The 26,771-nt window shown below is 41.7% G+C and overlaps 2 protein-coding genes across 2 annotated transcripts; both read left to right on the top strand.

Annotated features, from left to right (window-relative positions):
- Nucleotides 1-570: 570 nt before the first annotated feature.
- Nucleotides 571-2,879, top strand: LOC127584871 (zona pellucida sperm-binding protein 3-like). Its single transcript, XM_052041840.1, has 8 exons — nucleotides 571-714; nucleotides 1,436-1,551; nucleotides 1,627-1,730; nucleotides 1,808-1,985; nucleotides 2,061-2,178; nucleotides 2,245-2,333; nucleotides 2,410-2,531; nucleotides 2,800-2,879. The coding sequence occupies exons 1-8, from the start codon at nucleotides 571-573 to the stop codon at nucleotides 2,877-2,879; spliced, it is 951 nt and encodes a 316-aa protein (XP_051897800.1).
- A 6,396-nt stretch (nucleotides 2,880-9,275) lies between these two features.
- LOC127584870 (complement C3 alpha chain-like) lies at nucleotides 9,276-23,917 on the top strand. Its single transcript, XM_052041839.1, has 6 exons — nucleotides 9,276-9,414; nucleotides 10,170-10,245; nucleotides 10,853-11,012; nucleotides 12,537-12,632; nucleotides 13,566-13,679; nucleotides 23,879-23,917. The coding sequence occupies exons 1-6, from the start codon at nucleotides 9,276-9,278 to the stop codon at nucleotides 23,915-23,917; spliced, it is 624 nt and encodes a 207-aa protein (XP_051897799.1).
- Nucleotides 23,918-26,771: the final 2,854 nt, after the last annotated feature.

Here is a 26,771-nt window from a genome sequence, read left to right as displayed (position 1 = left end):
CACAGCCTTTTGTTCCGAGACCATCCCTCAGTCTCTCTCTCTCTCTCTCACTGACACAAACAGCAGAAGAAAACCAAAACATTCCGCAGATAGGCAAGAGGAAGAGACCGACCTAATATTTGAGATCACGACAAAGCAGCAGCAGAAAAGCAAAAACTAGAAGCAGCGTGTCATCCCATTGGGAAGCGTTTATTGGTTCGAGGATCTGTTCCGGAATTCATCAGTATGTCATTGGGTGGACATTCGGGTTGTTTAATTGGCTCATTTGGTTGGTCAGGTGCCTGCAGCTTGCATATAAAAGATCATTGACCGGTCTAGTTGTGTCGATAGGTATGATGTGGGGGACTTGAGATGAAGCAGCCGTGTGCATTGATGGTGTTAGTTGGAGCTGTTTGTTGTTCTAACGTTTGGCAACAGTTCAGAGGCCCGGAATCTCCATGGAGAAAGGTGAAACCCTTACCTGATATTTCCTCCCCTTCCCATTTCCGAGCATCTGCCGGGCAGAGTGTGTCTCCACTGCAGAGTGTAAGGGTACAATGCGGGGAGCAGAACCTCTTGGTTCAGGTCCACATGGATTTATTTGGAACCAGGCATTTGGTGAAAGCCGCCGATTTGACGCTGGGAGCTGCAGGATGTCCGCCAACCTCTATCCTAACTGACGACTCTACCGTTCTGTTTGACTATGGGCTCCATGATTGCGGCAGCAGATTGCAGGTAATGTGCTTGGAATTTAAAGTCTGCTAGAGATTTTCATGCCTTTAGCGTCAAGTTTGGAGTATTTTTTTAACTCTCTCCTCTTCGCGTAGTAACTTTGCTATGGAATGGTCGTATTTCGAAGGTTTTGCTTCAACGAGTCACTGCGCTTTAACTTCAATCCTGTTGGGCGTGAGTCTCGCCAAGGTCTGTTCCACTTGCTTGAGTATGGTGGGTTTGATCATTGATTTTTGGTTTTCGTTGGGCAGTATAACTCCCACCCCACTCCTTCCTTGTTTAGAACATTTTTTTTTCTTTCCTCACTTGAGCGGAAAGTTTCCAATTGGATTCAACTCTTAATCACTCTAGACGGTACCTTATGCAATCCTACACCCATCTCCCCCTCAATTAGTGAAGCAAATGTACATTCCTAATGTCCACGACCAAACTTGATACAGTAAAGATTGGTAACATTCGCGAAGTAAAGGGAAGTAAAGACAACTTTATCATTCCGTGTAATGCAACACAAATCAAGGGAAGTCCAATGTATATTGAAAGAGAAGCATAGCAAGATCTCAGCACTGGATAACGGATCTTCAATAGAAGCTGGTATCTTTATGTAAATCGGTACCAAAATGAGTTGCTCTCAGAAATCTATTGCCAATAGGAAGGAGTTTTTGACGCGTGGGTAACCGAAATTTGAAACGCTAACGTGGACAGTTACTTAACCGATATCTTCCAGATGGTTGGCGACCTTCTTGTCTATACCACCCACGTGACCCACACCCCCAAGGCTCGTGGAGCGATCATCGTGCGAACTAATGGCGCAGTTGTTCCAATTCAGTGCCGTTATTTCAGGTATAAAAAACACAATTTGTGGCACGTGAAATCTTGGAGAACCGCATGTTATCTATTTCCACTCTGATCTTCCAGGAAAGGCAACGCGAGCAGTAACCCAATTAAACCAACCTGGATTCCATTCAGGTCAACCAAGTCTCGAGAAGGTCACCTGTCCTTCTCGCTGCGCCTGATGAATGGTATGTGCTAGTGAATGGGACTGATCAGACTCTCCCACTGGCAGTGCTGTGCATTCTTTCCTTATTCTCTTCTGTAGATGACTGGCTTACAGAGCGCAACTCATCCACGTACTACCTGGGTGACCTCATTCACATCGAGGCTTCTGTTTCAATGATTAACTACATGCCCCTGAAGCTCTACGTTGACCGCTGTGTAGCCACATTGAGGCCGGACAATGACGCCACCCCGAGATACAACATCATCGACTATAATGGGTAAGGCACATCTGCTTTCTCTGGGTATTCCTATCTGTGGTGACTTGATTTCACAACCCTTAATGCTTCGTTCAGTTGCCTCCTGGACAGCGTGGCTGAGGACTCCTTTTCTACCTTCGTCTTGGCACCAGAACGTGAACTGGATAAACTCCGCTTTGACCTAGATGCCTTCCGCTTTGAAGGTCACTCTTTGGTAAGAGTTCAAACCATTGGTCTTCCTAGTTAAGTATAATTAACCAGTGTCAAATGTGTCCCTCAGATCTTCATTAGCTGCTCCTTGAAAGCTGCCACAGTCAATCGGAGCGATTCCCTGAACAAAGCTTGCACATTCCAGAAGATGCGGAGTATGTAAGTATCTTCTTGCCCTCTCACTGGGACTGTTGGCGTAATACATGACCTGTTTAACAGGATTTTCTATTTTTAGTTGGACCCCATTGGAAGAATCCGACGTGGACATTTGTGCCTGTTGTCGTTTGGGCAACTGCGCTGCCTCGAGGGAGGTCCGATTTGCTTCCAGGGGAAAGAAGGGCGCAGTGTTAAAAGCTGGTAAGTCGTAGCTCCTCTATGAATAGGTGTGGTCATTCCCGTCTAACCAGAATATTTCCTGCAGGGAATGATGCTGGAGTGAAGTGGGAGGGTGAGGCCTCTCTTGGACCCATGATCATTTTGGATTCTAGTGTAACTGACCAGGCCCTCGGTGAGATTGAACAGCGCACGCTGGCGAACCACGGCGGATGAGCTCCTTGTTTCCTATTTCTGGTTTCTCCCTCTGTCCCCTCGCTCTTCCCTTGACCTTTCCGTTTTCTTTTGGCAGGCATCCTGTCTGAGGTAGCTGTGATCGCGCTGCTGACCGTGACGGCTGTGATTGTTTTCTGTCCTGCTTCGAAGCTCTGATTTGGAGGAAAGCACAAAATAAGCAATAAAGAATCTCACTGCAAACCCAGTTGCCTTTTGTTCTGTTTAGTGAACTCGTAGGCTTGCGTCCACTAGCTTGGATCAATCCTGTATTCGAACCCTCTATCCTTCTGACTGCTCTATCGTGCCCCATTGAGTCCATATATTCTAATCCCCATCTTCAGTAAGTCCCCATCTTCAGTAAATCCATATGCTTCATCCCATTTAAAAAGGGAGAGTGTACGAGGCACTCCTGACCGTGGCCTTGAACCTGATGGCTTTCTCTCTCCATTTTATATAAACAACCCTCTTATCCTAGGAATTCTAGTCAACTTGTTTTGAACTGCCGCCAATGTCATTATACCTTAAAAGTATAGGGAGCAAAAATGTGAATGATATTCCAGGTAGTTTTACCACTACTTTATACAACTGTAACAACGTTGCCGTCGTGTTAGTCTAAAACTTTCTGCAGTGAAGGCCAAATATCCACTAGCTCTTTTAACTTTTGCACCTGTCTGCCAACCATTTCATTCAGTACATAAACAATTTGATCCCTCTAATTTGTTCATCCACAATCTTCACTTGAATAATCTGTCAGATTCCTTACTAAATTCCATTTGCCAAATTATCACCCACTCACACACCTTGGCTGTATCCTGTTGCAGAGTCAGTGAGGAAATAAAACCTTAATCACTCCACTATATAATTGTTCGTAGCCTGAAAATGAAACGTTGATTCCAACTGTCCATTCTTCATTCCTAGTCAATACCATGAACTCTCGCTTGGTGAACCAACCTTTTGTGTAACGCCTTGTGGAAATCCAAATACACCAGGTCGACAGGGTCCTCTCTGATGACTTCCCTTGTTATATTCTTAAAGAGCTCCAGCAAATAACACTGGATTCGTCCATGGTTATGCGAGCTCAAAACAACAGATGCAACCATCCACTCATTCCTAACGATTCACTGACCAATTCTGCAACAGGCTTAGTCATTGATGGCGTGTAACCCCTCACGCCGACACAAACGATTAGGCTCGATTCCTTTTAAACCAAGAATATTTCCCCCAGACCGATGCTGGAGTGCTCAGGTGATGGAAACAATGCTTTCTACCCATTGGATGGAATAGGAGCGTGGCTGGGATGAGTAGAAGAACCCATCAGGATTTGTACTCTATTTTGGCTCCGGCCCCTGTTGCCACACATCACATACAATCTGCTGGTTTTCTGAGTTCGCACGTCCTGTTTAAGTTGCCTTCCCTTTCGATTTTCTTTCTAAGTGGCTGGTCACAACCGGCTGCAGAGGGTTGTAGATGCAGCCAGCTCCATCATCGGCGCAACCCTCCCCACTGTCGAGGACATCGTCAAGAGACGGTGCTTCAAGAAGGCAGAATCCATGACTGAGGACCCTCACTATCCGGGACATGCCCTCTTCTCGTTACTACCAACGGGGAGGAGGTACAGGAGCCTGAAGATCCACACTCAATGATCCAGGAACAGCTTCTTCCCCTCCACCATCAGATGTCTGAACAGTCCATGAACACTACATCGTTATTCCCTTTTTGCACTTTTTGTTTTGTAATTTAAACTAGATCTATGTCTTTGCACTGTACTGCTGTCGCAAAATAACAACTTTCACATCATGTAAGTCGGTGATAATAAATCTGATTCTGAGAGTCAGCATCCAAACAAATCCTTTTAATTAGAGCCAAGCTTCAGTTTGTTTTCCTTTCTTGCACTTTTCCGATCTTTCCTTCCAAGTGTTTGAAATTGATTTTTATTCACACCAAGGAGTGCCTTCGGATATTACTCCATCCTTTCCGAGAAGTTTTTTTTCTGACCCTGAAGTCCTTGAAAACCGATGAAAAAGGAGAAGGTATTTGGTCTCATGTGGCCGCCGATGCTTGTTCATTAAGCTTGTATCCTCTGGGCCTTAACAGCCATCATCTTTTTGAACTGCCTCAGAGAGAGAGCTGTTAAGTGGTTGTGTCAGATTGTCTTATAACAAAATAGTTACATCATCGAAACTTGGGTTCTGGCCGAGAAGTAGAGTAATACAAATTCTGCTAATGGCAGCAGAGATCATTCAGAACACGAGTTAAAGACTATGGCGAACCAAATCTTACCTCGCCGACAGTGCACTGGGAAAGCTGCAAATGACGTCTCAGTTATTGGAGATGAAATCCCAATTCTCCACGGTGAAGACTTTCGGACTTAAATCCACAGCTTATTGCCTGCAACTGCAAAGTGGAGGATATTCTAAGGGAGCTCGGAGATTCTGTAAACATGACAATCTTCAAGACAGGTCCGTCGGCAACTACAGAGGGGCCTTCATGCTGTTCCCATGAAGACAGTTGTCACCAGGATCCTGCTCAGCTGCTTCCATCCTGTGGCCCAAGATCGGATCTCCAAATCGCAGCGTGCAATCCACCCATCCAGAGGCACAGTGGATATGATCATCACCACGCAATAATTCCAAGAAAAGTACTAGTAGCATCCTTGCGGGCCTCTTTGAAGCCCTTGACCATCAAACAGGAAGGTCTATGGAACACCATCCTCAGATTCAGCTGACATAGAAATTCATGTCTGATCCAAACCTTCTCCTGGACACTCCCCAACTCTTCGTTACGGTAACGACTGCAATGGTGCTGTTTCCCGCACCCACGCGGAGCTCATCAACTTTATCATCTTAACCACTAACCTGCACCCTCTCAAATTTACATGGACCTTTTCTGACACTTCTCTCCCTTTCCAGATCTCTCTGTCTGAGGTGACAATCTATCCACTGATATTTCCTATAAACCTACCGTCTCCCACAGTAACTCAGACTGCACCTCTTCCCGCTCTGTCTCTTGCAAGGATGCTATCCCTTTCTCGCAGTTTCTCCTTCTCCGCCGCATCTACTCTCAAGATGAGGCCTTCCATTCCAGGACATCTGAAATGTTCTCCTTTTTCAGGAAGCGTAGCTTCTCTTCTGCTGTGATTGATGGAACGCGCTCTCACATCTCTGTTTCTCGTACTTCTGCTCTCACCCGACCTCCCTCCAGACAGAACAAAGATAGATTTCATCAAGTCTTGTCTAACCAATTATCGATACAGGTTAACAGCCTCAAAACAGAGTGTCTGATCATTATCATGTTCTATTTATGAACGCTTGCCAAATTCAATAATCTTGTTTCAATGGTGACGTGTTGGCTTTTAAGCGCTTTGGAGCACATTCAGAAGATTAAGTGATCTATAGGAACAGGGGCAACACAAAAAGCTCTGGAGGAATTCAGCGGATCAGGCAATCAACGTTTTCGGTCGAGACATTTCATCTGGACTGGGGCCGAAACGTCGACTGTCCATGACCCTCCGTAGATGCTGCCTGACCCGCTGAATTCCTCCAGCGACTTGTGTGTTGCTCCAGATTCCAGCATCTGCAGTGTCTTGTGTCTCTATAAAAACAGGGGACTGTCGTCGTTCGGCATATGTCTAGTCAGTGAATGCTGGCAAACATTGGGTTGAGCCTTAAGACTCCGGCGGAAGGCCATCAGCTCAGAAGAATGGGAACTGGCACAATGTGTGTTGAGTGGGGATCTACTCACCACTTGGAGATTGAGGGGAGATACTGCATGTTGTTGCAAAGAGCACATTATTGGATTTACAGTACATATTGAAGAATGAAATAATTCATTCCAGTCATTTTGTACAGAAACCAAGTTCAAATGTGTTTTTCTGTTGATACCATTCCGTCAATTCCTGCCATAAATTTTAATGAAATAACCATTAAATAATGTCGCTCAGGAGGAGCACGTGAGGTCGATTTCTGTCAGCTGACTGCGGAGTAACAGCGCCATTCCTATTGGTCCAACTAAATTGGGCTCTCTTTGCACTGAATACATTGACAATGTCATTGGGTGGAAAATGTGGAAACTCGGACTGTTTGATTGGCACAATAAGCGTTGATGTGGTGACGTGACTGCAGTTCATGTACTAAAGCAGAGGATGGGAGCCATAATGTCATGCCTGTTTTGTGAATCATGGGGAGCGTTAAGGTGAAGAGTTTAGGTTTGTTGTCGGTGTTAGTTGGAGCTGTTTGTTCCTCTGAGATATGGCAACCGCTTCCATGGAGGAAAGTAAGATCTAGCCCCGAGCCTTCCTTCGGTTCTCACTTCCGAACGTCTGAAGCGCCAAGGGTGTCTCCACTGCAGCCTATAATGGTGCAGTGCAGGGAACACAACCTCTTGGTTACAGTACACATGGATTTATTTGGAACCGGGCATCTGATTGAAGCTACGCTACTGACCTGACCCTGTGTTCGGCAGAGTGTCGGCTGACTGGAGCTTACTCTCAAAATCATACCATTCTCTTTGACTACGGCCTCCACGAGTGCGGCAGCAGATTGCAGGCAAGGCTATTTCTCCTGTCCAACTTGAGTTCCTTGCCACGTTCTTCCCTCGCCAATTCCTAGTTAAGTTGTTGGGAGGCTCTATAATTTTACTGTCTAACCTTTTGCTTTAAACCGACCGCTGCATTTGAGGCTTTCTCCAACACACTTGACCTTTGGTCGCTGTAGGCTTTCTTCTTTATGGCTTTAGTCGATACTACTGTGGCGACTCACCGTCTAGTCGGGCGAACCGGCTCGGCAGTCGATGGCGGCGGGCCTCGTCTTTCCGAGCGACGGGGAGAACCCCGCGCGCGGGAAAGTCCTGATGACGTAGGACTTGCGTCATTGCCGGTTGTTTTTGAGCGGGAACATTCTCCCTTAAAGGGCCCGCGCAAGGCGGGAAAATAAACCAGTTCTGTTTGGCAATCCTCCGAGTAGAGTCTTGTTTATTTCTGCGGTAGCAACCGCTACACCCTGCTACATTGTAAATTTACTGCCATTCTTCATGTTTGGCAGAGTAGGCTTGAGAGATTTTCTGGCCTATCCCTCTGTAATGTTCTTTGAGTTCTTTTTCGATTATACTTTCTACAATTCTACCTTCTGCAACTGAGTTTCTGTGGCACAGAAATGAATGTGCCTCTGCAGGCACACAATAACTATGCTCAGTTTCAGGATTTTCACCATCTTGGGGGCAGAGAATTTCAAAGCCATCCGAATAAAGACATTTCTCATTCCTATCTTCAGTGGCCCCTTCTCCTTATACTGAAACCTAACCTAACCTTACCTGAGGGAAAGTACTGATAAATGTGAGACCAAGCCTGTCAGAAGTCCTGGAACCACTTCCTCCGTATGCAGTCTCCAAATCGCTACACTGATTCTTAGGTAGTTCACATTTCTTGCTTTTATAAAGTCTCAGAATTTATTATATTGACTTTCATATTCTATGCATTCTAATGTCAGATTATGACCAGGCCATAGTCTGTCAAAGTTTGGAGAGATAAGTTGAACTCCCTGTATCCATGTAAAACCAGCCAAGCAATTTTATTGCTCCTGGGCCCACAGCAAAAAATAATTAGGAACTCCACCTAATACCCAGGCTGTTGGCCAATGCTGAATGGGACTTACAAATGGTGAGGCCTTACCTTCGCACACTGTACCATTCTAGAGTGTGCAGAGGGAAATAACAAGTAATTGAAGGGCTATTGTTCCATCTCTGGGAGGAGTCATGAAGGGTTGATTAGTGGTGGTTGGGTTGGCATCTTGGCCTGGGGAGAGGGATGGTGGTGGGTGTGAGTCATTGGAAGAACAAAGGGGATATCTCAGATGGGGTGAGTTATTAGTGAGTAAGTGGGTTATGGGGGGCATTTACCAGCACATTAAGCTTCTTTGTGTGTGTAACATGTTGTAAATGGTGAGACCGAAGGACATCCCCAGCAGGCCAGATTACATGAATGGAATGAGAATAACTGAGCCTAATGATGACAGGCAGAACTGGCCAGTTTTGACAGAGACAAAAGGAAAAATTATGCTAATGTTGAAAAATTCAATATTGTGTCTAGAAGGCTGCAACATGCCGGGATGGACAATGAAGTGTTGTTCCTCATGCTTGCTTTGGGCCTCGTTGTAACACTGTAGGAGGCCACAGATTGAAAGTTCAGAGTGAGAATAGGATGGTTAATTAAAGTGGCAGGCAACCAGAGGTGTCGGGGCACTCCTGTTAATTGTCTGTACATATTTACAGTAATATCTTGTCTGCTCACATCACCTCAGCTGCACAGATACATTTGTCAGCTTTGAAGGATCCATACCCGGTGCTGGTGATCGACCTGTTGAATGCAGAGGCTCATGGGACAGAAGGTAAGGACCAGGGGAACTGTTCTTGCTGAGTTCAGGATGAGAGCAAAGGAGTAGGAAATAGACAAGATGTCATCAAGGGCTCCATGATAGAAAGGAAGCCATGGTTCAGGAAGGAGGAAGACATTACAGAGGCACTTCTGCAGAATGTCTGATCAGCAGATGAGAGAATGGAATGGACTCCTTACCAAAAGCAACTTGGGAGGATGATGAGACTGCAGAGATTATTGTGACCACCAGGTCATCAAAGATTTTCGAAGTAGGAAAGGGGAAAGATTATATTGGCATTGGCAAACAGGAACTACAAAGCGAAAGTAAGTGACAGTTAAAAAAGTGAAGATTGAGAACATGTTGTTCACAATGATCAAGGTGTTGGGGTGAAGGATAATTACAGTAAATGCAGGACAGGATACAGATGAGGATCCAATTGAGACTTATAACATGGGCTGCAGGAGGAGATGGTCCATGAAGATCACCAGCATCGGATATGGATACTTCAAAGGTGATAAATGTATCTGTGCAGCCGAGGTGATGTCAGCAGACAAGGTATTACTGTAAATATGTACAGACAATTAACTGTATAGTTTCAATTTCTAAATAGTTTAATGAAGGTATAGTTCTATTTCCTCTAGGAGGGGATGCAGTATAATGTGGGTATAGAAGTGGAGCATATCTCATGTCAGAACCCTGATGCAATGTTGTGCTCACACATTGAATAAAGGGTGTGTTGGTTAGCCTGCTCCTCAGTCTGAATGTTAACATCACTGCAGATGTGTTGAGGAAACCTATAACATAACAACTGATGACTTTAGACTCACTTCTGGGTCAGATATCGCAACTTCAATGCAAACATAATTTGAGAGTTTAAGTGAAAAGTCAAATTGTCAGCATGGTGTAATTCAACATGAAGAAGCATGCAAATATTTTTGCTTTGGCAAAATATTCCATTTTCACAAACGTAGTGCATATGAAAGCTGTGGTACATGTCCGAATTTCTAGATGTGTTTTCCCAGCATTTTGTTTCTCTGGGATTTCCAGAATTTGTAGATTTTTGTTTTATTTTACTCAGGTTATGTCCAAGAACTGGCGTATCGCAAGCAGGATGGTTCTTTCGCAGCATTTTTAAGTCGATCATCCAGCACATGGTACGTTTAAACTGACTTTTAAATGTTCCCTTTCCTATCTGGGTATGAGCTGAATTTTCAGAATGTTGTTCTATGAACTACCTTGGTGAATTACTGATGCCAGTTAAGAATAAAATGCCCATTCAAATGATACTTTTTCAGGGAATGCTTTGCCAGTTGTATAAAATGCATGAAATTGGCTCAAAATTCTCCGACATTAAACATGAAGAATGAATCTTTTAAGAAATATGTCTTAACTGCTGTGAACCAATTCCACTCGGAAAAAATTATCGATTGTCCTTTGAAAATAACAGTTGGTTTCTAAAGGGTAGCAAGAATGAATCAACATCCACAGTGGTGTTGATAATGTCTCAGTGGTTAACTTTTTTTTCGTCTGGTTATTTTTAATATGTTGGCATTTCAGTATATTTATCTTCTGTCATGTTCTAAATTTCTCATTACTTACATGTGCCAGGCAGGTGGTACGGTAAGAGATCATATTCCATTTCTGGACCTGGGTTTCAAAGCACATATTTAGAAGATTTTAGGTTAGTGCGTACAATGAAGGATGAACTCCTACCTTGGGATTTTAATCAAATAAATTTATGTTGCATTTCTTTCAATGCAGGTTGACTGCCTATGTGGTTAAGTTGTTTGCAATGGCATATAACGTGATCACAGTTGACATAAAAGTACTCTGTGGAGCTGTAAGGTGGCTGATATTAATTAAAGAGAAACCTGATGGTCACTTCAAGGAGGAGTATGGAGTGATTCATGGAGAGATGATTGTAAGTGAGATGACTTTTAATGCTTGCCATTCCTGGTTGTGTAGGATATGGAACTTGGAGATAATGCAACAGGTAAAGAGGATATTCAGACCAGTGACACTGTGGCAACACTGAAAAGTCAGACAACTTCCCATTTTTTTGTTCGCAGAAAGCCCTGACTTATCTTCCTTAGTTGTCCATCGTTAATAGCCCTTGGACCAAATAAGTTCCTGGCCCATTTCAGAGGCCAGTTAACAGAGAGATATGGACCAAATGTGGACGTGGGACTAGCTTGATGGGCACTATGGTCAGCATGGACTTGTTGGACCTAAGGGCCTGTTTCTATGCTTCATTTCTCTATGACTCTTGTGAAACATTCCTGTGATCTGGGGACATCCTTATGACAGACAAGGTAAAGGTGGCAGTTTTCTTACCTTGAGAACATTGGATGGGTTTAAATGACCATCCAGTCATTTGTAATCCCATTCCATCATTTTTCATTCCAGATTTTATTTAGTTACTTGGAATATTAACGTTAATTGCAACAATGGTGACCATGGAACCACAGGATTGTTAGAAAAACCTATCTGGTCCTCCAGGGGTAGAAATCCACTGTCTTTAGTCTGTGCTATATGTGACTCCAGACTCTGTGATGTGGTTGCCTTTTAACTGCCTAGCTAGTCACTCAGTTTAAGGGATGATCAGAATAGGCAAAACATGCAGGTCTTTCCAGAGGCACCCACATCTCATAATGAATAACATAAGATGAGGCAATGAAGTGTCCATTTTGGATTTACAGATACATTGAGAATCTAATTTGCGTGGTTTGCAAATTAGAAATGTCAGTCCTCAATACTTTGTTTTAATGAGTAAATTATGCACTGAAGTTACACTTTCTTTTTAGTTATTTGAACTATTTTAAACAGGAAGCAACATAATCCATATGTGCACAGAACTGAAGTGGATCTTGTGATGGAGTTTGGAAATGGAGAGAGATATTAGGAGAATGGATTTTCGAAGAGGTGGGATTTAGGGAACAGGGTGCTGAGGACAGTGACATGAATACAGAAATCTGTCATTTATAGATACAAGGGAATGGAAGGGAGAGAGGGAACAGTGGGATTTGGGAGGCAGGTTGGGACAAAGTGATGAAAACTTCTCAAGACTATACAAAAAAAAGACAGAAAATTCAAAACACAAATTCAAAATTAAAGAGTTTTGATGAACTGCAAAGAAAATGTCTTCAGTAACAAAAGAGATTTATTCTTTTATTCATTCACAGGTTGAGAACATTTCATGCCCATCTAAAATTGCACATCGACAATGCTATTAGTCATTTTACAATTTATTTCATTGTTTAAATTTTTCTTCATCCAATCTTGATGGGGCAATTTATATTTTTTCACTGAGATTATTTTAGACCATTGTCACTTTAACAACAATTAAATCACTGCTTTCATTAAATGTACTATTTGTCTTAATTCAGACATTGTTCATACCTTATGTGTTCAGGGTATATTTTTCATGTGTGTTGATTTCCTTCAGGGAGGAATCAGACAATCACAAGACAACGTGCCATTGACTGCATTTGTGCTGATATCACTAACTGAAGCTAAAAGTTTTTGCTTGCATTCTGTTACGGTAAATCATTTTTATTTCACATTATAAGATACCTGGTGCACAAATTATTTCAAAGAAGAGCAGGAGGGTGCAAGCCGATATTTACTTTAAATCAACATCATCAAAGACTGTAAGAAGTTAACTGTTGCATTTCATAACAGTACTTCAATGCTGTAAAAGGATGAGCCTATGAAGGACAGATCAAAGCCCTCAAGGAGACTCAATTATCTGAGGTTTCTTCAGATTGCATTTAGATTTTTATTTTAACCTGAGGCAAAAACTAAAATACAGTTCTATCAACAAAGATCCAGAAATAACAGACAGTTTGAGATTTTAAGTTGACAAAGTCTGAATTCACAAAGTGGATGTTGATACAACCACCAGCCAATCCTCCACTAAAGTAAGAGGTTTGAACATGTGGCTGGAATTGGAGGCTGTGTCAAGGTGAGGGGCATCAAGCGGAGTGTGAGGATCTGTAGCTTGGGTTGGTTAAGCATGGGGTTGGGATAATTGTATGTGACTTGGCCACTGATGATGTGGGAATTTTTTATATTTTCCTTACTTTAGGTGATAGAATATCTTTAAATGTCACACAGCATAAACTTCTGTTTTGCTGCTCGACCCCAGTTATTGTACATGGACCAACACAAAGTACTGATTTTTCCATATAATACATATTGCTGATGTGAATACATGTTTAACAAACTGGTCACGTGCACATAATGATATGTCTGTCCAGAGTTGTTTAATGTGAGTATCATATCTTAATGTTAGAGTTATGAAAACAGTATCAATAAAGCAGCAGATTACCTGGAGTGGCACATAGATGGCCTTGAGAGACCGTATGGTGCAATACTTTCAGCCTCTGCCCTTTCACTGTTGGGGAGAAACAAGGAGGACGTTGTCATGAAATTTGCTTCACCAGTTAAGTCTGATTAGTTGCTGTGCCCACAGCCTTTTGCCAACCTTCATAACTTTTCTGCCATGTCAGCACATTCAGTGAAACTCATGAGAGGAGTGAGTGAGATGTTGCAGCTGATGAAAACTACGAGAGCTGGACACACAAAGGTAAAATGCTGCAGCTGTTTGAAATCTGAAATGATGCTGGAAACATTCAGCTGCTCACTGAGCATCTGCAGAGAGCGAAACAGAGTTGATGTTTGTGGATGATAATTTTTCATGGAGAATGTGAGAAAAGTAACCTGTTGAAGCACGGTTGTGTCTCAGGATTTTGGGGCAAAGAAAAGGAGGGAATCTCTGTGATTGGGTGAGAGTCAGGATGGAGAATGGCAAAAGAGATCATGCTGCAAACACGAAAGGCCAGTCATAGGACAAGCAGAGAAATAAAATATGAGTTTAGTGAAGGTGTAAATGGAACAGCAGAAATATTATCTGAATTGTTAACACAGTGTGGAAGACTGTAATGTTCCTCCTGAGAAGACGAGGTGATGTTTCATGGATACAGAATAGGAGGCCCAGGTTAAAGAGATCAGAGTGCGAATGTCACAAATAGTCATAGAGTCCAGGGCAGCAGAGTGAGAATGTCACAGAATGAGACAGACAATGAAGGTGGTAGACATTTGAAAGCTCAGAGTCGTGCTTGTGAGCTGAATGGATATGGGTATTTCCATCATTTCCTGTTTTTATTGTGGATTTCTTGCTTTGGAATATGTTCTGTTCAAATGCAAGATCTTTCTCATGTGCTGATGGTTTGGGATTGAGAAGCTGAATTTTGATTCCCCTCTTCAGTAATTATGCACAAGATCTGCATTCTACTCACTGCCTGACAAGCCTCAGGTTTGACAAAACAAAGTGATCTCAGTGCACTCATTGAACATGGCTGCTTCCTCCTGTGTGATAACAAGAGTATGTTCTTCACTTCAAGTTCTTCTTTCTTATGATGTAACAAAAATATTTTAAAATTCGTTCCTTGTTCTTTGCTGATTCAGCAGCAAGAGGTATTTGCAAACAAGCGAGGCACTATACACGTGTTAAAGGTTTTAGAAACTACTTTATTAGAGTTAAAAAAAAAGAAAAATACAGAAAGGAAGAAGAATACTTAAAATGAAGCAAAATAATACTTATCAACCAATCAATGAACTGATCTATATAATGCCAGATGGAACCTCAGGTGTCCAACAGCCTTTCACACAACCTTCTGTCTGTGTCTTAGCGCCGGTTGCGACCCAGCCTTAGGGAAGGTCCCAATTTGTACAAAGAAGGTGTCCCCTTTTGTACCCCTCAAAAACTTAACATAACTTTTACCCCAGTACTTTTCCATTCCTTCATGGTACCAGCCTGTACCCTCTTATCACTAGCGACATTCGACCTAAACACATAACTTAGAAACAGAGACAACAGGTCTGTAAAGAAGAAAACATTCTTCACCAGTATCTAATCTCAAGGATGTGCATCAGTACTCCCGTAAGTTCTCAAAACATTCCCACATTCCAAGCTGACACCATTTTGTCTTAAAACCACCATTTTGTGTTACACACTACTGAACATTCAAAGAAGGAATCAGAAATTACATTTGGTTCTTTCAACTCTTTCCTTACATTTGCTAAATGTCCTTGGAAGAGAGATCTAGACAGATACACATGAGACACAGAGGAGAAACACCTTTTGTTGCCAGCGCTAGATGGCTGATGGATGTCCTCAATTCCAGCTGCAACAGTTCATTGAGTTCAATGTGTCGGAGGTGAGTACTATTGTCAGGAGATAGTTGTCCTTGCATGTTTAGAAAGGTGATGAAAGATGGAGCTATTCTGGAGGGTTTAGAGAGAGAAAGAAACAGTGGTGTCTGCTTTGAAATAGATGGTGCAGTTAATTTGAACATTCATCACTTTAACTGTGATTTTTCTCCTGCACTTTTTTAGACAAATCATACTGGCCAGTGGCAGGAAATGCTAACTCTCTGTACACCATTGAGGCCACAGGATATGCCCTTCTATTCTTCTTGCAGCAGGAGCAGTATGAGCAAGCTGGTAAATTAGTGAGATGGCTGTCAAAAAGGAGCGAATATGGAGGAGGCTACAGCTCCACTCAGGTAACACAAATCCACAATGAATTTATGTGGGAGTTTGCCTGAAATCTCATGTTTGTCAGGAGGCTGACCTGATGAACTAGAAGATCACCAATTGCTTAAGGCAGACCCATGGTTAAAATGCATTCTGTCACATCTTTTAGGCTTTATAATGAAATAAAGTAAAATCCCATTCATGTAGCACACTTGGGACTTTGGTGGTTGAACTAACAGATTTTCTGGAGTGTCGTATTTTCTTCCATTAGCACTCCAGCACACTTGTGGTTCACTTTTTTATATGTTCACTGTAGTAGAATAATAATCTTCCCAGTGAACACACTAAGTTTACAGGGGATGTGGGAAATGGATCCTGTTAAGTTTCAAGGGAGCGCAGGCACCCAGGCTGGGCAAAGGGACAGGAACCCAAGTCAGGTGAGTGGACGGGAAGCACAGGCAACATTACCTGGTGAGACACATGCAGGATTTTCAAATAGTCAAATCAAAGTTTATTGGAATGTTACTGTACTTAGCAATGTATAAAAAAAAATCCTGGACATTCATGATGTGTTCTAAAGTTCAAAATAAATATCACATGGCTTAAGTCAATTTCCAGATTGTACAAAGCATTTGTTGGTAAGATTTACACTTGAGAGTTGTACACCCCCTTTTCCCAATTTGGTAACAACATTGTCATTTCTGGAACAAAATGTCTCAGTGGTTTGAACGTTTCGGTTGAAACTCAAAAGGAAACTGTTCACGTGTTAATTACTGCTGTGTGCAAATTTGGTGGATTGTGGGAGTTTCATCTGAAATTTCTACAAATATATTCAAGATCTTTTTACTTCCTAGGCGACAATAGTTGCATTGCAAGCACTGGCCAGGTACATGACTGATGTTTCTGACTTCAAGGAAGTTGACTTGGATGTAGAGATGTTTATTCCTAGCAGGAGCAGAAGTATTCTTTGGAAGTTTGATACGGGAAATGCATATGTAACAAGATCATTAAAGGTTTGTTCATGTTCTTGTTCAGAAGGTTGGTGTATTTATTCCCATTTGCTAATGTTCCAGATCATGTGTATTGTTGTTCTCTAAGGTGACATTAATAATTTGTAGTTGATAGGCTCATCAATGTTTCTCTACCCACTAACCCACGAAGTGAATTAAATTTACCATTTAGTAACTAAATCTCTGGCACCGAAACAAGCCATTTGGTACAATGAGTCCTTTTTGATATGTCTGCTGTGCAGGAGTCTCCTCCTGCAGATAGAAAGTATCTGTGGTTATAGTGCTTGAATCCTATTTTTGCTTTATTCAGTTAAGTTTTACTCTGTAGCATTTAAAGGTTCCAGTGGCAGATTAGAGAATTCTGCCAAGGAGATTAGTGATTAGTCGAGGGGGTCAGAGAACAAAGTTCTAAAAAAAGTTTACAGAATAAAAAAGACAAAATTTGCAGAAAGTTGCAAGAATAATATGATTATCATAGGGGATTTTAACCTTCCGAATAGAGACTGGTACCAACATAGTGCCAAAGGCTTAGATAGGGTGGAAGTTGTTAAGTGAATTCGGGAAAGTTTCTTTACGTAATATATTGAAGGCCCTACCTGGGAGAGCTTGACCTACTCTTGGGAGATGGGGCAGAACAAGTGACTGAGGTGTCAGTGGGGAAGCAATTTGCATCCAGTGAACATAGTTCTTTTAGTTTTAACTTAGCTATGGTCCCCAAGTTAAAGTTCTCAATTGGCCGAGAGCTAGCTCATTGGATGTACAATTGGCTTGATGGTAGGAAGCAGAGGGTGATGGTGGCAGGTTGTTTTTTGTACTGGTGACTACTGGTGTTCCCAAGGCTTGGTGCTAGGTCCTTTGCTGTTTGTCATTTATATCAATGATTTGGATGAGAATGTACAAGGCATGGTTAGAAACTTTGCAGATGACACTAAAATAGGTGGTATCAGTGAAGATGGTTATCAGGATTTACAGAGGAATCTTGATCAGCTGGGTAAGTGGGCCAAGGAATGGCAAACAGAGTTTAATTTGGATGTGCGAGGTGTTGCATTTTGGGAAGACAAATGAGGGTCGGACTTTCGCAGTGAACATTTAGGCCCTGTGGTTAGTTGTGGAACAGAGGGACCGAGGACTACAAGTTCATTTTCCCCGAAAGTGGCGTCACAGGTAGACATGGTGGTGAAAAAGGCTTTTGGCACACTAGCCTTCATCAGTCAGGGCACTAAGTATAAAAGTTGGGATGTTATGTTGCATTTGTATAAGATGTTGGTGAGACCGCATTTGGAATATTGTGTTTAGTTTTGGTAATCCTGCTATAGGAAACATACCATTAAGCTGAAAAGAGTGCAATGGAGATTTATGAGGATGTTGCCAGGACTCGAGTTATGGAGAGAGGTTGAGCAGGCTGGGACTTTTTACATTGGGGCGTTGGAGAATGAGGAGTGATCTTATAGAGGTGTATAAAATCATGAGGGGCATAGATAGTGAATTTGCATGTTGTTTTCCCCAGGACTGGTAAATCAAGAACTAGAGGGCATAGGCTTAAGGTGAGAGGAGAGAGGTTGAATAGGAAACAGGGGCAAATTTTTTACTCAGAGGGCGATCTGTTTATGGAATGAGCTGCCAGAGGAAGTAGTTGAGGCAGGCACATTAACAACATTTAAAAGGTACTCGGACAGATGCATGAATAGGGATGTTTCAGAGGGATAAGGGCCAAATACAGGCAAATTGGATGACCTTAGATGGGAATCTTGGTCAGCATGGACGAGTTGGGCCGAACGGCCTGTTTCCATGCTGTATAAATCTTTTACAAATCTTCACAAAGTCTCTCAGCCTCTCCCTGGAAGAACCAAGAACAATATAGATGAGAACTAGACTCCCTAATGAGTGTGAAAATATTGTTACCATCTGGGAATTGGCAAGGGTGTGAAGAGGGATAAAGGCACAGTTAAAGCAGCCAGGAGTATCTGTTCAGCTTCAACATTGCTTTTTGTTGATGTAATGTCTGGAAGGCTGGTTTGTCCCACATACTGGTTGGCTATTACTTTGACAATCTGCTTTGGGATTTATGAGAAACTAACAGACTTAAACCTTCTTAAGCTAAAGCTGTTCAGAGATACTTAATAGTATATTTTCCATACAGCATTCATTGCATTCTTTGTTCAGTGACTTTTCAGCTGAGAATGAAAAATGCATATGACAGGTGCACAGGGAGCATTGGGATCATCTGGTATCCGACCTTGTTTGTTGATGGACAAGTTATGCCAAAAGGCTTGCATATTGTCAAATCCTTTTATAATATTTAACTCCCAAAAACGATCCAGTGCTGAACATCCAAAGTACCAAGGTACATCCATGTGTCTCCATCACTTTTGCAGCATGCAATGTCCACTGGATGTAATACAGAACAACACCGTTTGGTCCTGGCAGAGACTTGAGGCAAAACAGATCCCACTGTAGGAAAGACTTCAGCAATGCACAGGAAGGACTCCCTTCCTCTCTCAGCCTCCCAATCACATCTTGAGTACAAGGAAGCAGTTTATCTCCATGCTTTGCTGTCTTTTGTCAACATGAAGTTTTTCCATGTCATGAATTAAAGCTGTTGGTGCACGAAAGCTTGTAGTCATTTTCCGGCTTTTGTTTCATCACATTTTTATTGCTTGGGACCAATGACTAATCTCTGCTGTCTGTTATTTCAGCTCAATTCTTTTCAAAACTTTTCTGTTCGCATAAGTGGGCAAGGACGAGGAATACTTAAAGTGTTGGTTGCAAGTGCTTTTTCCGTATGTAGGAAATGAACAATTTTTCAGGAAGGGAAAACAAGTGGGCAACAGAAGTCACAATAGAAGTTCACTCATTTTCAGCCAGTCACTGAAGATTCGATCATCAAAGAGTCAAAGTGCCAGCAGTGGCAACGGAATTCCAAAGCATTTTAATCAAGCCACAGTTTAAGTACTTGGATATTTGCCTGTACGGACACTTTCGGCATACAAATATTCAGTTTTTTAAAAATTGTTTTAAATTCCAATTATGTGAGTTCATTGCTCTGCCTCCCCCTTCTCCCTTTTTCTCTCTTTAGTCTCCCTCCTGCCACCCATAACCCGCTCACCTTGCCTTTCTTTCTCAATCTAGAATTCTCTCTCTCTTTTCCCTGTCCATTCATCCCTCTTCCCTTTCTCTCCCAGTATCTTATGGTAAATATCCATGATCAAAGACAATTAGCAGGTTTGTTTTCACGGAGACATTGCTTACTTGTATGTATTCTATGGGAGAATTTGTATGAAGACAGAGTTCCGGAAGTCAGGTCTTGAATAATCGGGGGGAGCCCCTGTAACTTGCGAAAAGATGGGAGAGGCATTATGAACAATTCATTTGGAAAGGATGCCGTGCTGCAGCACTGGAAGGCAGGGAATGTGGTTCTTCTATTTCAGGAGGTACCAGTAACCAATAAGTTTATTTGTGTCATAGGATACAGTTTGTTCTGTGGAACAGTTCCTGGGAACTGTTAATGAATTATCACAGATTTTCAGTCAAGTGGAAGGATACTGTGGTAAAGTACAGAAAAACATAATTAAGCTTGCAGAATACCCATGAAATTTGTCATTGGGGTTTTTATTATAATTAGGGTTGCAATTAATTGCTATTAAAGCAATTGATTAATGCAGTAGCAATTTAATGCAGCAATTTCATGCATCTTGTTGTACTACACCTCACATTACCTTTAGTGGTGGACATCCCTCAACATCTCCAATTATTGAATTGTGTACACCTACTAATGGTGTTGGATGACAGATTCTACCTCTCTCTCTCCCCATTCCTGCTTTTTAATCAAGTCCTTTGTTTCATTAAGTGAGAGTGACAACATAAATGGTGTTTATCATGGGAGGGAAAGGGTGCAAGGGTGACTTTAGCTTTGGGGGTGCACAAGGGGTGTGGGGAAGGAGAGAGAGAGAAAGGTAAGAGAGATGTATAGATAGGAGAAAGAGAGAAGGAATTATAGAGAGAGGAATAAAGGAAAGGGGAGGGGTTTGGGATAACGCGAGGGAGAAGAAAGAGGGCGAAGGGGGAGGGAGAACAAGAAACGAACATAATTAAGAGTTAATTTAAGACAAAACTTGCTTGATACTCTAATTATGTCATTATGTTCCCCAATATGTATCCTCTCAGTTCTCCTGTCATTCTTGTGAATCATTCTTACTGCTTCTCTGAATCCCTCACCTCAATTAAAAGAACTAAGATTTTGGCATAAAATATATATATTTTAGGAACATATCTGCACTTCAAGTGTAAATGATGGTATGGAGATCACCCTGACGTTTCTTTGGAGAGAGTGAAATTTCATTCAGTATTGCTATATTGTGTGGGGATTTACATTCCACAGGAGGCTACAGCAGTTTTCTGTGGCCATACCTTTATGATGGGCCTTGTGGGTCTCCTGGTCTGCCTACTGACATGTATCACATTGACTAGGACTTTCATGTCCCTTTAAGTAAATGTTGAGAACTGTCCTATTCTTTCATGTAGCCCTCCTCTCCTCCTTTGCAGTCATTAAAGTCCTTCAAAGGATCGTTTCATAAGGCAGGAGAGGTTCAGAATTGGGCAAGGTCCCACCAGGAGTCATAAGGGTCCAATATTACGATTTGTTCCAGGGTATATATATCATACTAATGTCATTTCATATTAGATTTGGCCAATTTCAGATTTCTTGCAGTGGCCCAATTATGTTTTCTTGCACTAGTATGTTAATCGTGGTGTAATCCAACTTTCAACCACTGTTTTTAAAATAAATTTTCTTTTTTTCTAGTTTACAAAGTGACATTCCTTGAGAAGGAACAGAGAGACAATTACATTTTCTACGAAATGGAAATTCAGACTCTTGTCAAACAAGGTGAGCAATTTTTATACTTACAGACCATGGACAGCGCATGGCGAAATAAAATATAATTGGTAAGTGGACAGATTACTCCATCATGGGCACAGTTCTGAATGTGAAGTGAACATTTAATGACATGGTTCTGAATATTGTACCTAAGTTCAGATCCTAGATACTATACCTCAACTGCACCCAACTGCTTCCTTGAGCCTCTTAACCTTTACAATTTGGCCGTCACACCCCATGATGGTTGACACAACAGAGCAGAATGGAGATTGTTAATTCATTAGAATCACATGTATTAGTGCAGTGGAAGGTTCCTGAGGCTTCCAGAGTGTTTTCAAGCAGAAGTGACAAGAGATTCTCTGGTTGGGACTGCAGAGTGAAAAATGATCAACAATGTCACAGTCTGCATACATGTTGGGGAGAAAATAAAGAAGAGAATCCTACATCACTGTTAATGCCTCACAGGATGGCATTTATCATTTTGTTGACAGTCATTTCAATGTGCTTTGAAGGAAACATGAGCATGGATTTGAGAAGTTCCTTCAGGTTCAAGAAAGAGTAGAGCGCAGTGCAGAGAAATAGAGGTGATTAACACAATCACCTGGTACAGATACCAGAAGTTGGGTGGGAATAGGGCTGAGAGATGAAGAATATAACTGATGGTAAGATGAAACTTCAGAACTAACAGCTGGCAAAATTCCCTGCCAGAGTGTTCTACCTGGATCAGCAGAGAGACCGATTTGAGAAACGTGAAACACAATTGTATTCCCTGATTGTCCCAGTTTTAATATTTCATGGAAAAATGTGTTCAATGGGTTAATTATGCAGGTGACTTTGAAAGATTGTAATAAAAATGCTGTATAGTGAACTGCCTTGTAGTCTGTACTGAGAACCACTATGGCCAAGCCACTCTGGCGTGGGTGGAGAAGATGCAACCCACAGTTCTTTCTAGCGATATGCCAAAGACTAAAATTAAGAGAATGCAGGATTTTGTCAACACTGTCAGGCTTAGTGCCCTTTGTGATTGGAAGCAATTATGTAAGTATTTGGAAATGATGACAAGCATCAGGAAAATTCATCCTGAGGATGTACACTTGCACAGCAGAAGTTTTATCGTAGCCTGAACTCTTACTTGGTGTGCACATCATTTTTAGTATCTTAAAATATATAAACCGAAAGCATGATCATAGAGAAAAGTTTGAAAGGCAAGTGAAGTAGGAAGGTGCGGAAAGTTGGACTGGGCATGGGAAATAACCCACAGAGCAGAGATGGTCACACATCCCTAACAGGACTGGCTCTTAATGCCCTAAATTATTTGGAAGACAGGAGCATTTATAGTATTGAAATAGAATTTGCACACTGGGCAGCTTTTGCATATCAGGATGTTGAGACTCTTCTACTTCAGCATAGCGGTTGGGACCATCTCTGTACAGTAGACAATGCCCTCAGGGATTGATTGATCGTTCTCTTCTAATCTGTATGCTAAAATGAAACCAGGACATGCACCATAGGCAATTGCCTACCCACTGGTGAACAAAGCAGGACTTTTCAGGAAAGACCAAGAACTTGCCCCGTTTCTCCCTTGCTTCAACCAGGTAATAGAACCTTATTTTTCAAACTTGCTTCCAGCACCTGAGGTGATGCATTAGACACATGAATGATAGAGAAATGGAGAGCTACATGGGAGGGAAGGATTATAAAGATCTTAGAGCAGGATAAAATGTCAGCACAACATTGTTGGCTGAAGGGCCTGTCCTGTCCAATAGTGTTCTAAGAAACTATGATACATTCGTTGCTAGATCTGAATTCTCAACACAGAATTTGGCTTCTTTCCAGAATATGCAACAGTGGAAGTGTTACCCAGCAGAGGACTGCTGCATGACCACAGTTGCATTGTTGAGTCACCTGGTTTCATTTGAACAGAAACATTTTATACTTGCACAGCTTATAAATGCACCTCTCATGATCACTTCCTGAACAAACATCTAGCAACATTCAGTAACTAAGGAATTAAAACCTAAACATCAAAACCACTCACACATTCTGCTTTACATTTCATCATCTTAATCACAAAATTATAGAAATGCCAACGTTCACATTCACAGCCTTGAGATCATATGCCCAACAAAAGGCTCTATTACTCAGAGTTTATTTTCTAATTAACAAAATCAAGATTCTCAATTCATCACATGTAATGATGAACTGGACAACAGCCATTTAGCCACATATATTTCATCATAAACTTATTGGGTGCCAAGGGTTAATTAGCCATGATTTAGCAGAATGACAAAAAATTTGACATCATTGAACAATGGTGGATAGGATTAGTCTTTCATCTGACACTGTGGATTTTCATTTTAGGAAGTGATCCAGTCGCTGAAAGGGAAACGAGACAACTAATCACACATCTCAACTGTGATGAAACATTTGATGTGGAACTGAACCAGGATTATCTAATAATGGGACAGAGCGCAGATCTATGGCTGGATGAGGGAAGGTAAGGCGCAAAATCTGAATGGATGTTACTCTTGTTCATTCTCCAGTTTTCTCTCTCAAAAAACATTTGGGTACAGGAGAATCTAACTTTGAAATTGAAACCATTACTTTCATAAATTTTATAAGACTGTAATCTGTCAAGACATTACAAATTCAGAGTTAATTAAAAATAGGATTTAAGCCCCTGAATGATAATTTATGACCAACTGATACATAAGGGAGATGCATTCATGCAGCAGATTTTACCTTCCCTGGAGATCGACACACCTTCTAACCAATGAAATGTAGTCAATGCTAAACTTTGGCATAGCAAGATTCCACAGAGCTCAAATTGCTAAAGAAACTGTCATTTGTGACAGGAGCCCAGGGAAACCCACATGATCCTACATAAGAGCAAAAGAAATAAATGCAGTAGGCTGTTTGTCCTCTCACACCTGTTCAGCCATTCAAAAGATGATCTTTTACCTCACCACTACTTTCTCACTCTAACCCCATATCCCTGGAGTCGCTAAATATCCAAGTCTTTGGACACTGCCATGAATATACTCAACCACAGACCTCTTGGGTATGGGTTCCATTGAAAGATTTTCAACCTAAGATGAAGAAATTTCTTCCTACCTTGGTCCTGAATTGCCAAGACCCATTTAAATCTGTGACTCCTGGTTCCAGTTATCCCAGTGAGAGGTGTAAACATCTCACCCCCCCCCCCCCCACACTGTCAAACCTAAAAAGAAATCTGTATATTTCAAAGCTCAAATGCTACATGCCTAACCTGCTTAAACCTTTTCTCTTACAACATACCAACCATCCAAGGAATCATACCTGTGTCTACCCTGTCAAACTCAATAAAAACTTTGATAGTTTCTGTGAGATTTACCTCTCATTGTTGTGCTCTGGAGAGTATGGAGCGGGTCTGAGTTTCTTCTCTTGAGCAACCCCTCACCACCACCCCAAAGATCATTTTGGAACTGCTTATTGTGTATATTCTTCCATATGAAAGGAGACCAGACCTGTATATGGCATTCCATTTACAGTCTCACTCAGCCCTGTATAATTCCACTAAATGTCTTCACTCTTATACTCAAATAGTCTTTCAGAAAAGGCCAATAACCATTTCTCTCCCTGCTGTACCTGCATATTAACTTCTAGCTCTTGCACAGGGAAAGCAGGGTCCTTCTGGACACCAATACTTCCCAATCTCTTGCTATTCACTGCATGTTCTTCTATATTTTCTACCAAACTGGATGACCTCACTTCTTTTCCAGACCATGTTTCATCTGCTATATCCATGCCCAGTCCCTTAATCTATTTAATATCCATGTAAAGCTTTACTGCATCCTCCTCACAATGCCACTCAGCTTTGCAGCAAGGGAACACCTGGATATAATACACTGGTCCCTGATCTGTATCATAGATATAGATTGTGAACAGCTATGACCCAGTATTCCTCCAGTTACGAATATTCAAACTAGCTTCAGGGGACAGAGCAAACTGGGCCTGGATTATCAACTCATCTGACAGGCAGCACCATTGATAGTGCTGCATTCAAAAATGTCAGCCTGGATTATTGTACTTTGTTTGTTGAACCAGAATCAGGTTTATTATCACTGACTTGTATGATGTGAAATTTGTTGTGTTATGGACTCAGTGAAAGTCCCTTTAAGATAGAGAGTGTGTGTGTATGTGTGTGTGGGGCGTGCTTATGTCAATAGAAGATAAAGGACGTAATGACGTTGTTGAAGAGGTTAGAAGAAGAAGAAGGAGAGAGAGAGAAGGGAGAGAGACACCAGCCTGCTTGTTTTCTCTATCGATGGATGAGAAACAATAACTGTGTTTGCCACTGAAATCCATGTATGGAAGTTGGAAGTAATCCGGTGGAGTTCACTTTGTTGCTGACCTGTAGAAGGAAACAGGTATTTATGTGTGGACGACCACGGTTCGGATGCTTTTCGGGGTGAGGAAGTCACTACCGAGTAAACACTGGAGTGTCGTTTGGGTTCCATCATGGAACATTTGGATTTCGTATGTACTCTCTCTATGTTTCTCTACATCTACGTCTTATCTTCAGACAACAGTGGTTGTTGAAGAAGCCCTTGCTCATGTTTCACCTTATGGCTTGCGGAACTGAACTTTAAGAACCATTCCGGAACTGGGAGTTTTGGATTTTGTCACACACACACACGAAGAGTTTAGTTTTGGGGTTAACGTTCGAGGTTTAACATTCTTGAATTCTAACATACTAACATTTTTACTTTTATTTTACGTATTATCATAAGTAGTGATTAATAAAATAGTTTTTAACACTGAATCATGCTCAGTGTGTTTCTTTTGTTGCTGGTTTGTGACAGTTGTCTTTTAGCAGCAGTGCAATGTAAAAACATAATTACTATTTCATGACAAAATTAAATAAATTGTACAAAAATATAATGAGGTAGTGTTCATGGACCATTCAGAATCTGATGGCAGTGGGGAAGAAACTGTTCCTGAATCATTGAATGTGGGGCTTCAGGTTCCCGTACCTCCTCCCCAGTGGTAGTAACGAGAAGAGCACATGTCCCGGATGGTGAGGGTCCTTAGTGATGGATGTTAGTGAGGGTTAAATGCACAACCTTCTGGCTCAGAGGCGAGAGCATGACCTACTGAGCCAGAGTACATTATCCCATTTTGCCACATTCATTACACGTTACAATAATTTTCCCTTCCTCTCAACATTCTTTGTGGAAAGACCAATTCTCACATCTTCCAGATTTTAGTAAAT

The sequence above is a fragment of the Pristis pectinata genome, chromosome 31 (assembly GCF_009764475.1).
Source record: "Pristis pectinata isolate sPriPec2 chromosome 31, sPriPec2.1.pri, whole genome shotgun sequence".
NCBI classification, from domain to species: domain Eukaryota; kingdom Metazoa; phylum Chordata; class Chondrichthyes; order Rhinopristiformes; family Pristidae; genus Pristis; species Pristis pectinata.
The sequence above is the reverse complement of the archived record's forward strand: the minus strand, read 5'-3'. Positions and strand labels throughout refer to the sequence as shown.

What these genes read in the sequence shown, in the direction of transcription:
- LOC127584871 (XM_052041840.1), top strand. Translation starts at nt 571, where the DNA reads ATGGATTTATTTGGAACCAGGCATTTGGTGAAAGCCGCCGATTTGACG. An exon ending in CTCGCTGCGCCTGATGAATG is followed by an intron (nt 1,731 to 1,807) that starts GTATGTGCTAGT and finishes TCTCTTCTGTAG; the next exon opens with ATGACTGGCTTACAGAGCGC. An exon ending in TTCCAGAAGATGCGGAGTAT is followed by an intron (nt 2,334 to 2,409) that starts GTAAGTATCTTC and finishes TTCTATTTTTAG; the next exon opens with TTGGACCCCATTGGAAGAAT.
- LOC127584870 (XM_052041839.1), top strand. Translation starts at nt 9,276, where the DNA reads ATGGACTCCTTACCAAAAGCAACTTGGGAGGATGATGAGACTGCAGAG. An exon ending in TTTGCTTGCATTCTGTTACG is followed by an intron (nt 12,633 to 13,565) that starts GTAAATCATTTT and finishes CTGTGCCCACAG; the next exon opens with CCTTTTGCCAACCTTCATAA. An exon ending in CGAGAGCTGGACACACAAAG is followed by an intron (nt 13,680 to 23,878) that starts GTAAAATGCTGC and finishes TTTTCATTTTAG; the next exon opens with GAAGTGATCCAGTCGCTGAA.